Here is a 14,946-nt window from a genome sequence, read left to right on the forward strand (position 1 = left end):
CCACAAACTCTTTCAGGAACCAGACGGAAGGAAGGGGACTTTACTTGGGGAAAAGGCACGTGGGTGGGAAGAGGAGGGGAGTCGGAGAAGCTAGAGCTGGCGTAGGCTGGACCCCGTGTTCTCTGTAGACCTGGGGCTCCATCACCCAGGTAGGCGGGCGCCGGTGACCTAGAGCCTGGCTCTCGCGTCTTTTCACGCCGCTCGCGCCCACCTTCGCCGCTCCCCAGCAAAAGTTCCAAAGTTTTCCTCCAGCAGGGAGAGGAAGGGTGTTATTAAGTTTGAAAGGGAAGTCCCTCCCCCTTCCAGGATTCCGATTGGCCGGGGCCTGCCCCACCCCCGCCAGGGCCGCGGGCGGATTGGCTGCGGGAGGGGAGCCCCGCCGCAGGCTCGCAGCCGTCGGCGGCCCGGGGCCCCGAGGCGGCAGGTGGGGCCGGGACCGCCCGCTCCGCCGCCCCTTCCTCCGCGCCCTCGCAGCCCGCAGACTTTAAGGTTCGCGCGCGGGTCCGTGGCGCCGCGCTGCGCCGCGCCCGCTGGGAGCGGGACTGCCAACGCTTGGCCATGAAGAGCCTCAAGTCGCGCCTGAGGAGGCAGGACGCGCCCGGGCCCGCGTCGTCCAGCGCCGCCGCCGCCAGCGCGGTGAGTCCTGTGCGCGTCCCGGGCCCCCGGCGCTCCCCTCCCGCGCGCCGCGGAGTCCTCCTCGGCTTTCCCTCAGCCCGTCCGGCTCCGCCGGCCGCGGCGACTTCTCCTCCCTCAGGCCGGGGCTCCGCGGCGGCCCCGAGACCCTGGGGACCCTCTCCGCGCCGCCCCAGGGCCTCGACGGGCCCCTTCCCCGCCGCTCACCCGCAGGTCTCTGTGCTCCTGGCGCTGCGGGGCTGACTCGCCCGCCTTCTCCTTTCGGGCTTTCTGGGTGTATGCCCCCCGCCTGGGGCCAGCCGCCGCCCCCCACGCGCCCCAGTCCCGCGCGGCCGCCGCGGGGGCCGAGCCTCGTCGTCCCGGTGCGCAGGGCAGCGGACGCGGCGCCCCCGCCCGGCTCTCGACCTTCTGTGGGTCCGAGCCTCGCAGCGTTGAGCGCGGCCGGGCTGGGTGCACGTCGTGGGCCGGCGGATGTCGCCGTGTCCCCGGGGAAGTTTGATTTCTGAGATGGGGTGTAGCTGTAAAGACAAACGCCCAGATGAGTGGTGACCCTGGAAGTGCTGGCGGAACTGGGGAGGTGGTCGTCCTGTTGGGCCGTGTAGGGCTCCCCTGTGGCAGCGAGCCGTCGGCGCTCAGCTGCAGCCCGGCCGCGGGGTGCGCGCCGAGGAGCTCTCGGGCCGCGCTCTGGTTGGCAGGAGGACCGAAATCTGGAGACGCAGCCTGACTGCGAACGTTGGGATTTAGATAATTTGGAAGTTAGAAGAATGACCAATCATCAAGATTCTATATTATTAAATAAACGTTATTTAAAAAGTCTTGAAGAGTCAGAAACGTCAAGAAGATGTAGTGCTCAAACCGCTCAGTTGCCCATTTGGAGTACTTAAGACGGACCTTTATAATTTTACCAAATGATTATATGCTTTTTATGAGAATACTAATTAATCTCCTTTTGCTTTTGAGTTAATTCAGAATTGTGCCTTTCTCTCCACCTGACTATTTCTAGGAGGATTTTACTTGGACTTAAAGGAAATTGTGACAAAACTAGGCTCTTTAATACCCAATTAAAAAAAAGAGCGGGGGATAGCTTCAGGTGGCATGATGTTTAATGATTTGATGTTTAATAAAGCATGACTTTTTTATATGCTCATAGAAGGAGAGATTGTTTTGTTTCACATTTTTAAAAATAATAATTGGCAGAAATGTCATTTAGCGATGTTAGAGGTCGCTATCGTTGAGTTAAAGAATCAGCTTCTTTCTAGTGCAGATTGGCTTTTCAGCTTTAAAGATAGACTTTTCTAGGTTTATTTGCTATGTTTTCCCCCGTTGTGTTTAGTCTCAGGACTCACATCGCTCTTGGAGGTTTAGACATGTTAAGTTTATCCTGTTTTCTAGAAAATCAAAGCATTTAGTTATTAATGGTATTATCAGATGACAGTTTGCATTTTATGCATTTGAAACATGAAGTGTGTCTCTGAGCTTAAATCTTTAGCACTCACTAAACTGAGCAGTCTATTTTTCTTAAAATAAAGGCATAAAAATGGAGAAAAATACGTAGAACCTATTTGCTTAGAAAAAGTGAACATCTCTCAGTTTAAGTTAAATATTGGAATAAGTTTTGTAAAATATTTAAGTGAAAATAAATGAGTGTGATGACTAATAAAACCAAAGTAAGCATTAATAGAATAAAATCAATGTACAGGAGAAAGAGATTCCTTCTGCTTTTCAGTCTAGAAACCATAATCCCTCATGTCATGGTTGGTCACATGTGTACGGATTGTTATGATTGGGCATCTTTTTTTTTCTTCAAAAATATTTAAATTTTTATTTATTTGCTTTTGATTAGATAATATAGCACATGGCTTAATATTTGAAAAGAAGAGAAATATTTACAGCAGAAGTCCCTCTCCCACCTGTGTCCTTCAGCTACTCTGCCCCCCCGCTCCTTAGAGGTCACTGGTGGGGTCAGTTTCTTTCATGCCCCTCCAGAGAGAGTTTAGCTTATACAGGCAAATGTGAATATAAATTCACCCTTTATAGATATGATAGCACACTGTACTTGCTGTTCCATATCTTTTTTTAACTGTAAATAACCCATTCAGAGCATCCCCATTCAAATCTTTTGCTATAATATTCAGTGCTGTGATGAATAAGTCTGTATATATTTCAAGTGTGTGTATGTGTGTACACTTGTAGGATCAATTCCTAACAGTGGAATTGCTGGGTTAAAGAATACATGGGTTTGTCATTTTGAAGAATGTTGTTAAATTTCCTTCCGTGCATCGTGTGTGTGTATGCATATATATATATATATATACACACATTTGGTGAGGAAGATTAGCCCTGAGCTAACATCTGTTGCCAATCTTCCTCTTTTTGCTGAGGAAGATTGGCCCTAAGCTAACATCTGTGCCCATCTTCCTCTGTTTTGTATGTGGGAGGCTGCCACAGCATGGCTTGAGGAGCGGTGCCTGGGTCCAGAGCCTGGGGTTCAAACCTGCCAACTGGGCCCTGAAGTGGAGCATGTGAACTCAACCACTTTGCCACCCAGCTGGCCCCTCTTTTCATATTTTTAAGAGTCCCTTGCATCTTCTTTTCTGTGAACAGTTTATCCTTTCCATTTTTCTGAGTTGTTGATTTTTTTCCTAGTCATCTTTATATACTTTATGTCAGGGATATTAGCCCTTTTAATTTGAATAGTATTTTTTCTTAACTGATTATTTGTCTTATGACTTTGTTTATGGTGGCTTTTGCTATGCAGAAAGTGGTTATTTTCATACAATTGAGTTTATCCACTTTTTCTTTTGTGGCTTTTAGGTTTACGTTACATCCCGGCCTTTCCACTCTGCAATATAAGGCAAAAAAAAAAATCCCCCTAGTTTCTTCTAGCTTTTTTATTTGTTTCATTATTTTACATTTAAGTCTTTGATCTGTATAGAATTTATTATGGTGTAATAATAATATTTTTTTCTGCCCCCCCATCACTACCTAATTTGAATCTTAAAGCATTCATTTAATTATCATGGAAGTAATCACAATTTGCTCTGCACAACTTTGATTAAAAAAAATTTTTTTTTAAAGATTGGCACCTGAGCTAATAAAAAAAATTTTTTTTTAAAGATTGGCACCTGAGCTAACAACTGTTGCCAATCTTCTTTTTTTCCCCTGCTTTTTTCACCCTCTAAATCCCCCCAGTACGTAGTGGTATATTTCAGTTGTGGGTCCTTCTAGTTGTGGCATGTGGGACGCTGCCTCAACATGACCTGATGAGCGGTGCCATGTCTGCACCCAGGATCTGAACCCTGGGCCGCCAAAGCGAAGTGCGAGAACTTAAGCACTTGGTCACGGGCTGACCTCCTAAAAAATTTTTCAAATGTGTATTTCATATATATTTTTCTTCATGTAAATACATGAAGTGTATCTCTTAAGCTTATTTATCTGGAGACACATTAGAAATAGACTTAGGTATGTAAATGTCTTATAATATGTGAACTATAACATGTTAGCTTAACGTGCAAATTATAATTACATGCAGATTATGTACAGAAAAAAAGTCACTTAAAATTTTCTGAATAGTACCATAGTTATAAATATGCCATTGAGTTTAGAGTTCACTAAACAGAGGTGTGTTTATGCACATATAAATGTAGTTCACATTTATAAATTGGGGGTAAAATACACTTAAGAGTCCTTTACTAGCTAAATCTGGAGATAGCTGCATCTTTTAATCATAAAATAAGATAATTTTTGTTGTTACGTTTATTTTTAATTACTAAGTTGAAGCTTCCGATTTCTGAAAGGAGTAACTAAGTGACTATAAATGCTATTTCAGATCTAGCCAATTATGTGTATACTCACCTAATTATATGTACATTTATAAGTACGGAAAGAATAGGCTTGTTCCATTTTCACCTAGTTCAGATTGCCTACAATTTGAGTAATTAAAATTAGGGGACTGGGGCCAGCCCTGGTGGCCTAGTGGTTACATTTGGCCCACTCTGCTTCGGTGGCTGGTTAGGTTCCCAGGTGTGGACCTACCACTAGTCCATCAGCAGCCGTGCTGTGATGGTGGCTCATGTACAAAAAATAGAGGAAGATTTGCAACAGATGTTAGCTAAGGGCAAATCTTCCTCAGCAAAATATAAAATAAAATAAAGTAATATTAAGGGACCATAATTCCAGAACTAGTAGTAGTACTGCAATCCAATATTGTAAACAGACATTTTGGAAGGGGTTTCCACTTTAAATTGCACCTATGCTCAACGTTTGTCGTGGAGTAAATTCTTGATTGTTAAAGTAATCTCTAATCTGGGAGGTTCTGCAGGGATTATTTTTGCTGCCCTTTCTCTTGGCTACTCTTAAAATGGGGAAATGAATTTTGTAAATCAGTAACCAAATATGTCCTAAAGCATCTTGTTAATGTCTCAGTACCCTGAAAAAATACTGGTATTTCTAAAAGAATTTAGAGTTACAAATATAGCAACTGAAAAAAATCTTCAAAAAACTTCTTTTGGTTCCCAATGAAAATAGAAATTTGAGATGTTTAGAGAGCATAAAGGATTAAATATGATTTTGTTTTATTTGTGATTTTGAGAATGAGGGTTTTGTGTTTTCCACTCAGGGATTTGGGTGTGTTTGAAAAGATGTTAATGTTATTATTATTATTATTACAATGATTTTGGGGTAATGTGAATAATTAAGATCACAAATTGTTACGTTTAGTTTAAACTCCGAATACTTAATTGAGCACTGTTTACTCATTTTCATTAAAGATGCCAACCTTTAATTGAAAATGCTTACTTTCATTAAAGCTTTATTCAGATAGTTTTCTAGGGTTATCCCTGTGTTGTATTTCCTGTGGTTCTTGAAGAAAGATCACAGTAAAGAAGCCTTCTTTTTGTACTTTTGGATTTCAACCCAGGTCATCATGCTGATTTGAATTGGTGAGTTTTATTGTGCTACCAAAGCAGCAAGGTTGAGTTGCTTTGGTATGTCTTTTGGTACATAATGAGTCCGAGAACCTAAATGATGAGTAGTTAAGGATTTTAATTACTTCTTTTAATAAGAGTGAAGTAATGATTGTGTATCTTTATTGTGCATCATACACGTTTTTCAAATTTAAAATTATTCAAGAATTGGACCTTGCTCAACAGTTGCCTTATTTAGGTTGGAAAATATTTATGGAACTCATAGTTAGGCTCAAGAATGAATAAATAATTAGGTCCCTTTGGAAGAAATGGATAATTCCAAGTTGGGAGTAGAAAATGTGCAAGGTGAGCCTGGAATCCTTTATCATGCTAGAAAGCAAGGAGGATGTCAAAGATTAAGACTCGGGAGCCAACTTTAAGAGGCTCGCACTTGATCTGTGATGGGACAGTTTGATCATCAATAATAATTTGCCAGTGGACTGAAATCTTTAAATCCATGAGTTCATAATAATGATTGCAACAACAACAAAAAGAAACTTGTCACTTTTGGAGGATGCTGGGGAACTGATGTATTGTTTTAAGATCCAGAAAATAAAGAGAAAGAATGAAACATGCTTTTCCTCAGAGTAATCAAATATTCGATAAAGGGAAGTTTCTTTCATAGAAGGTATTTTATCCCAGCTAATAGATAAAGAAGGGATGATAGAATTAGTATATTAGAATTTTACAGTTCCTAATGAATTAATGGATCTAGAGTCTAGACAGTGATGATCAGGGGCTACTAATGTCTCAGAAAGAAAGACAGCCAGACATAATTTGTCTCTTGATGGATATATTCATTATTGCATACTAATAGTCTTGCCAAAGGAAGCAAACCTGAATATGATAGGCTTCTAGATCTAACCACCGTTTTACAGAAAATACAGAGGAAAGAGGAACGTGGGGATGCAATGAGCAAAATTCTTGTCGTGGGAAACCAGAACAAATGGCCTGGTTCTTCAAAAATAAGTTATAAGAAGGAAAAAATGGAGGAGAAATCTAGAGATTAAAGGAGATTTAGGAGATGCATTAACCAGTCACAAAGATAGACTTCATTTAGACCCTGATTAAATAATTGTAAAAAAGTAAAAGTTTATAAGACATTTGAGGAAAAGTAAACACCAACTGAATATGTGATGATAGTATACAATTATTATTTAAAAAGATTTAAATGTGACAATAGTAGCAATGTGGTTATGTTTAAAAAGAGTTTTTATCTTTCAGAGAAATGTTTAGAAGTATACTATTTACAGATGAAGTGATATGAAAAGTCTGGGATTTGCTTAAATTATCTGTTGTTAGGTGGGTGGGAGAAGTAAGTGGGGAGTATAGTTGAAATAGGATTGGTCATGAATTAATAATTGTTGTAGCTGGGTAGGTCATGATGCTATTTTATTTACTTTTGTGATACTATTGTATTTTGTATATGTTCGAAAATTTCTTTAATAAAGAAAGATCAAGTCATAGCCTTCAAGAATTTTAAGATTAGTTGATATTCATCACCTCACGCAATCAGGTTTTAATTGAAAAAAAAGTAAAATTAGGTTTTAATTAAAAAACAATTTTAAGAGAGCTAGACCTAAAATAATGCTAATATAGTATGTTAAGAGCCATAATAGAAGTATATAATAAAATACTTTGGGAACACAAATGTGTGGGGTAGGGTCAGGGAAAAAGGTAGAAAGATGAAGCTTGAGCCTGGGTCAGAACGACAGTTTGCAGGGTTTTCCAAGGAAAAGAACAGCGAGTGCAATGGTGTTGAGCTGTGAAATTATGTACATATATATTCATACTGCACTGAGGGAGCATCAGGTCTGGAGACAAGTTTGTGTTATGGTAGGGGCTGGCGCAGATGAGGTATAGACAAGAATTTCACTGAAAGGACGGAGTCAGACAGTGGCAGTTAGGGAGATATAGTCAAAGGAAAGGTTTTCTTTTGTTTTTTAACTTGTCAAGAAATTCAAAATTCAATTCAAGTTTAAACCATTGTTTGGAGAGAACTCTGACTGGAGGCGGTAAAGTTTCATCTTCAGGAATTATTCTATTAGTGAGTTATTAAGTTTATCCTTCTTCTTTTCCCTTTTCCGCTAGAGTTAGCTAATAGCCAGCAAAATTTCGTTCTCATCAGCCCTGTTTAACTTATAGTTGTATTGCAGGTGAAGAAATCTAGATCCCAGAATATTAGATTTAAGCATTATACCATGTATTCTCTGTTTCGTCTCTGTCATATGGAAGCCTTTACTGTCCTGTTATAGACTAGGCAAACGTTTGTCTGTCCTGACACCTAAGAGATGTAAGAAATTGTTGAAAATTTCCACCTCCATGAGCTTATTCATGCAAGGGAAGTCAAATTGATTTCTGTAGGGAATTTGCCTAAAAATGGATAATTGAAATGCACTTCCTGAAATTACACATAGAATGATAGGATAATATATGCATATTGCCTCATTTTCCTAAATCATAAAACAATTGAGAACTTTATATAGTTTTTCTCTTCTAGGCTTAAAAATAGAGCATAAAAACACAGAGTAAATTCACTTGTTTGTAGTCACAAAAACAGTTTTCTGGGTTGGATTTTTTTCATTTTTGGGAATCCTTATTGACATTGACTAATTTATTTCCAAATGGTATAGTCTCCAAAATGATGTGCAAAAAGGTAAGCTGATATAGTTGAGTGACTAAAGCTCTGGCAAAGGATGGGATGTGATGAGCAGTAATTGTATAATCGCATCAGACCTGGCACTTGCCCTTGAGAGAGAGAGTAGGTGTATGACTGAACTAGGTAGGATAAATGCCAGTCTATTGTTTTAAAAATCTTTTCCCCCCCATAAAAGTCATACATGTTCACTGTAGAAAACAAAATGTAGTTGAAGATAAAGAATAAAACAAGTCACCCGTAATGCTATGTACCATGCCTTAAACAACTGGTTATGCTCTTTTAAACATTCCGTACTGCTCCTTTGTTATTCAGTTAGCATTGAATTACCTTGATGCCACAGTAATGATATATGTATAATTTTTTGAATCATATTTGATTCTAATAAACTTTGTATTTAAAATGATAAGTAGTTTGAGATGATTTGAGCAGATATAAATGTCCCATTAGGAATACTCAGTAAATGCTACTGATTTACTTAAAAAGAAATTACTTATAAGGACTCCAAATGCCAATAGCCGGTATTTATTGAGCATATGTGTCATAGGCATTGTTCTGGGACTTAATTCACTTAATCCTCACAGCAACCCTAAGAAGTGGGTACCAGTATTGCCATCATTTTACAGATGAACTTAAATAATTTACCTGCCCAGGGTGCCCTACCTAGTAAGTAGAGAGCCAGGTAGCCTGACTGTGGTGGAAGCCATGTCCTTAACCACTGTGAACTGATGTAATTTCAAATTTGAAGCTATAGGATTTGTATCTTAAGCCATACACCAAAAAAATTGGAGGGGGAGGTATATAGGAGGAAGGAAAGCCTTTTATGGTAAGTCTCAAAACCCATTTGTAGCCCTTCCAGCAGTATATAAAATTGTTGCATTCCCTACACTTTTCCAATAATGGATACTGTTATTTAAAACATATTTGTCAACCAAATAGAAAAAAATTATTGCTTTAATCTGTATTCTTGATTTCTAGGGAGTGTGAAAATATTTCTGTGTTTATTGCCACTTTTAATTCTTGTTTTAGGAACTGTCTCTTCGTGCTTTTTGACCATTTTTTCTGTGAATGCCTCCTTGTTGTGTTGATCTTTAAGAGCTTTATATCTTTACTTTTGCTCCTTGGTTGATTGTAGCTTTGCGAGTAATGTGTCTCTCACTGTAGTTGTGTTTCTGTCACCTTTCCTTATAGTTCAGACAGTTTTTATTTTATGTACTTTTGTGATCATTGATATAAGGTTCTTGGCTCTTTTATATTCATTGTAGAGTGTAACTAATTTGTCCCATTATAACTTTTGTCTTGAATTCTACATTGTTTGTCATATTATCCCTTTTGCCTTTTTGCTTTTGTGTGTGTGTTTATGTTCACTAATATATTATCCTATCATCTTTGATTCTAGATATTTAGGAAGACGTTTGGGTGGAGTAAGTCCTGAGAATCCAGCAGAGCTAAAAATTGTTGGTATACGCTTTTTGGGGGGATGATATGTTTTTAATATTGACCTTATTGATATGTTATAAAGGTTTGACATTACCTCAGTAGTAAAGTTTTCCCTTTCAGATGCACAGATATTTTTTAAAAATCTCAATGACTTTTGGTTAATTTTTTTCTTACCAGATTGTGACATTATTAAAGAGAGGAAAAGGGGGAAGGACATATGTATCATGCTTTCTAAACTAAAAAATTGAGTGTAAAATTTTTCTTCTAGCTTGTTTTGCTATTCCATGGTTTTCTCATCTGAGGGTACTTACCCTGTGCAGAGGCTGGGATACTTGGAAAATGCATCTCAGTGGGTCTAGTGAGGCCAGCGCACTCTGATCCTTTCAGCTGTGGATGTGAGGAATAGCCCACAAACACTTGCTGATTGACATGTGAGAGGTCTTTTTAATGGGAGATCTTTTTTATAGATGATGCACCTCTATTTTTTTTGGCTATTAGACTCTTTGAAAATTAACATTTTATATTTTAAATAAGTACTTTATGAAATATAAACAGCATTCATAGCAATGGATAAGTAGATAAATGTGGAAAAAGGAGTGTTTTCTCAGCCTTAGAAAAGGCAAATGTGGGCCAAACAATTTCCATTGATAGCTCCTGAAAGCGTGCCTGGAGCAGTGTGCAGTGTGAAGGGTGGGTAACGTGTTAATGTCTCAGGGTCAAGCTCCATGGCCTGGGCCACTTGGGCTGGAATCGTGTTGCTCCCAGTAACCGGCTTTGTGACCTTAGGCAAGTTACTTAAATATATTTGTTTCCTCATTTGGAAAATGGGGGTAATAATTGTAGTTAAGAACTCAGTAAATGTTAGTTCTTGTTATTACTAACTGAAAAATCCTACCAGAGGTCATTTCATTTTTGTCCTTTATAACCAGATGAACAGCAGTCTTCCCTGATCTTTTCCTTTCCAATTAATTACATGCCCTCGCAGGCTTTTATATAACTTAGATCTTCAAAAGATCATGTGCTCTAGCCTTGCCCAAGGGAGATAAGTGGTGTCTCTATTTTTCATTTATTAAAAAAATATTTGTTGAGGGCCTGGCCTTGGTAGTAGGGGATGAGAAAAAGCGGAAAAGAGGAAGATGAGGCTCAAAGTGTGTGTGGGAGTTCTATAAAGAGATAGTAATATAAAGTAATAACTCCTGGGATAGAGGAATATACAAGGTGCTGATCCAGTCTGAGGCTGAGTCAGTGTAGGTTTTTTGCAGGATGAGCTGCTGCTGCCGCCTTTTTTTTTTTTTCTCAATTGAGGTGAGATTCACATAACATAAAATTAATCATCTTAATGTGAACAAATCAGTGGCATTTAGTATTTTCACAATGTTGTGTAACCACCATCTCTGTCTAGTTCCAAAACACTTCCATCACCCCGGAGGGAAACCCTCTATCCATTAGCTAGTTGCTTCCCACCTCCCCTTCCCCTGCTCCTGACAACTGGTCCACAGAGTGAGCTTCTTAATCTGAAGCTTAATAGAAGTGTGTAGAAGTGATCCAGGAAAGGATGAAATTCCTTTCAGAGGGAACAGCAAGAGCAAAGACCTGGAGAGGAGAAATGCCGTAGAGTTGGGGGAGGGGGCAGTTGGATTGTCAGCTCAGCTTTGGTGGATCCTAGAATAATAGGCAAGGGGATTGAATGGGAGGTAGGCAGGAGGGGATTGGGGCTAAATCTTGGAATGGCTTAAAATATGCTGTGTTTTAAGGGTGGTGGACTTTGCTCTGTGTGTTCAGAAGTGGGGAATCACATGATTAAATGTGTTTTAGCTGGGTTACTGTGGTAGCTCTGTTCACAGTGGATTTGAGGGGGTCTAGCCTCAAGGCAGGCAGATTGATTATGAGGCTGCTGCAATGATATGGGCAAGAATTAGTGAAGGCCTGAATCATTACAATGCTGGACGGGATGGAGAGGAGGGCACCTGAGACGGAGAGAAGTTGTGACTTGTCGAAGTCACACACAGTCAACAGACAAATGGTCAGAGCCCCTGCCTGATAGCCCTGACCTAGTCCCATTAAGACCCTGGGCTTGTTGCACAGTGCAGAATGTGCAGGCTCTCATTGGAGGTAATTACATTCTAAGGGCATGAGAGAACACTGTTTACATCTTCCTGTAGGCTAGCAACTTAACTTTGTTTTATAGTGCACTTATTTATACAGGCATACCTTGTTTTATTGCACGTTGCTTTATTGCACTTCACAGATACTGTGTTTTTTACAAATTGAAGGTTTGTGGCAACACTGCTTTGAGCAAGTCTGTCCGTGCAGTTTTTCTGACAGCATTTGCTCACTTTGTGTCTCTCTGTCACATTTTTGTAATTCTTGCAATATTTCAAACTCTTTCATTATTATTGTATTTGTTATGGTGGTCTGTTATCAGTGATCTTTGATGTCACTACTATAATTGTTTTGGGATGCCACAAACCACGCCCAAATAAGATAGTGAACCTAATAGATAAAGGTTTTGTGTGTTCTCACTGCTCCATCGACTAGCTATTCCCAGGTCTGTCTCTTTCCTGGGGCCTCCCAATTCCCTGAGACAACACAATGTTGAAATTAGGAAAATTAATAACCCTACAATGGCCTCCAAGTGTTCAAGTGAAAGGAAGAGTTGCACATCTCTCACTTTATATCAGAAGCTGGAAATGATTAAACGTAGTGAGGAAAGCTTGTTGAAAGCTGAGATAGGCTGAAAGCTAGGCCTCTTGCATCAATTAGCCAAGTTGTGAATGCAAAGGAAAAGTTTTTGAAGGAAATTAAAAGTACTGCTCCAGTGAACACATGAATGATAAGAAAGTGAAATAGCCTTATTGCTGATAGAAAGTTTTAGTGGTCTGGATAGAAGATCAAACCAGCCACAACATTCTCTTAAGCCAAAGGCTAATCCAGAGCAAGGCCCTAACTCTCTCCAATCCTGTGAAGGCTGAGAGAGGTGAGGAAGCTGCAGAAGAAAAGTCTGAATCTAGCAGAGGTTGGTTCATGAGGTTTAAGGGAAGAAGCCATCTCCATAACAGAAAAGTGCAGGTGAAGCAGCAAGTGCTGATGCAGAAGCTGCAGCAAGTTCTCCAGAAGATCCAGCTGAGATCATTAATGAAGGGGGCTACACTGAACAACAGATTTTCAGTGTAGACGAAATAGCTTTCTGTTGGAAGAAGATGCCATCTAGGACTTTCATAGCAAGAGAGGAGAAGTCAATGCCTGGCTTCAAAGGACAGGCTGACACTCTTGTTGGAGGCTAATGCAGCTGGCTACTTTAAGGTGAAGCCATTGCTTGTTTACCATACCAAAAATCGTAGGGCCCTTAAGAATTATGCTAAATCTCCTCTGTGCTCTATAAATGGAACAACAAAGCCTGGAAGACAACATATCTGTTTACAGCATGGTTTACTGAATATTTTAAAGCTACTTTTGAGACCCACAGCTCAGAAAAAAAGATTCCTTTCATAATATTACTGCCCATTGACAATGCACCTGGTCACCCGAGAGCTCTGATAGAGATGTAGAATGAGATTAATATTGTTTTCATGCCTGCTAACACAGCATCCGTTCTGCAGCTCACAGATCAAGAGTAATTTCGACTTTTGAGTCCTGTTATTTAAGAAATACATTTGTAAGGCTATGGCTGCCGTAGATAGTAATTCCTCTGATGGATCTGGGCAAAGTCAATCAAAAACCTTCTGGAAAGGACTCACCATTCTAGTTGCCAAGAAGAACATTTGTGATTCACGGGAAGAAAACAAAATATTAACATTAACAGGAGATTGGAAGAAATTGATTCCAACTCTTGTGGATGGCTTTGAGGGGTTCAAGACTTCAGTGGAGGAAGTAACTGCAGATGTGGTGGAATTAGGAAGAGAACTAGAATTAGAAGTGGAGCCTGAAGATGTGACTGAATTCCTGCAATTTCATGATAAAACTTTAATGGATGAAGAGTTGCTTATGAATGAGCAAAGAAAGTGGTTTCTTGGGTCGGAATCTGTTCCTGGTGAAGATGCTGTGAAGACTGTTGAAATGACGACAAGGGATTTAGAAAATTATGTAAACTTCATTGATAACAGTGTTAGGGTTTGAGACGACCTCAATTTTGAAAAAAGATCTACGGGTAAAATGTTATCAAACAGCATCACGTGCTGTAGGGAAATCGTTTGTGAAAAGGAGTAACTCAATGTGGCAAACTTCATTGTTGTCTTATTTTAAGAAATTGCCACAGCCACCTTTAGCAACCACCACCCTGATCAGTCAGCAGCCATCAACACTGAGGCAAGACCCTCTACCAGCAAAAAAATTATAACTCGCTGAAAGCTCACATGATGGTTAGCATTTTTTAGCAATAAAGTATTTTTAAATTAAGTTATGAACATTGAGTTTTTAGACATAATGCTATTGCACACTGAATAGACTGCAGTATAGTGTAAATGTAACTTTTATGTACGCAGCGAAAACGAAAAATTCGTGTGACTCACTTTATTGCAATATTTGCTTTATTGTGGTGTTCTGGAGCTGGACCTGTGCTATCTCCGAGGTATGCCTGTAATCAATTTGGATGGATAGCTCAATGTTTTGATCATATTGTTTCAAAAATACTTTTGGAAGTTTAACTTACTATAGTAATAATCATTGTAAGCATAGATTTTTAGCAGATACCTAATATGTTTTCTCCAACTTTTTATAAAAAAATTGAAACATACATAAAATTAGAATAGCACAGTGAAGCGGGATCCAGCTGCTCCTACTTAGATTCAAAAGTTAACATTCTGCTGTATTTGCTTTATCTATATATGTATGCTTATATAAAGATATGTATTTATTATACACATTTTTCACTGAACTTTCGAAAGTAAGTTTCAGACATTATATCTTATGTTTAAATGCTGTAGCATCCATCACTTAAGAATAAGACATCTTATCTTTAATATAATAGAGATATTTTAAACTCTAACTTTTATTTGTAGACGAGGAAACTTAGGCATTATATGACTTATAAGGATGAAGCAGAGTTGCAAGAAATACTGTTTTCTAGTTCATCAGACTCCTTTATTTACATTGTACATGATAACACTATGTCTCAAACTTAAGTAATATTAACCCATTATCTTGATGATTTTTGTCACATCCATGAAACCCTCCTGCTAATTGTTAATATTCTTTTAAAATGACTCACTTAAAAAACTTAAATATCAGTATATTTATTTAGAAGGGAAACTGTAT

At 39.3% G+C, this 14,946-nt stretch overlaps 1 protein-coding gene across 2 annotated transcripts in view; it reads left to right on the forward strand.

Moving 5' to 3' along the window:
• Window positions 1-347: 347 nt before the first annotated feature.
• The window catches only part of UACA (uveal autoantigen with coiled-coil domains and ankyrin repeats), an 83,024-nt gene continuing 68,425 nt past the window's right edge, over window positions 348-14,946 (forward strand). The window contains exon 1 of one of the 2 annotated variants that reach the window (XM_014848218.3): window positions 348-636. In XM_014848218.3, coding sequence (XP_014703704.1) covers window positions 559-636 — 78 coding nt within the window. In that variant the 5' untranslated portion in view covers window positions 348-558. The remainder of the gene's footprint in view (window positions 637-14,946) is intronic. The other variant, XM_070499007.1, reaches the window with a different exon arrangement.

Source organism: Equus asinus, chromosome 2 (genome assembly GCF_041296235.1).
Source record: "Equus asinus isolate D_3611 breed Donkey chromosome 2, EquAss-T2T_v2, whole genome shotgun sequence".
In the NCBI taxonomy this organism is placed as follows: domain Eukaryota; kingdom Metazoa; phylum Chordata; class Mammalia; order Perissodactyla; family Equidae; genus Equus; species Equus asinus.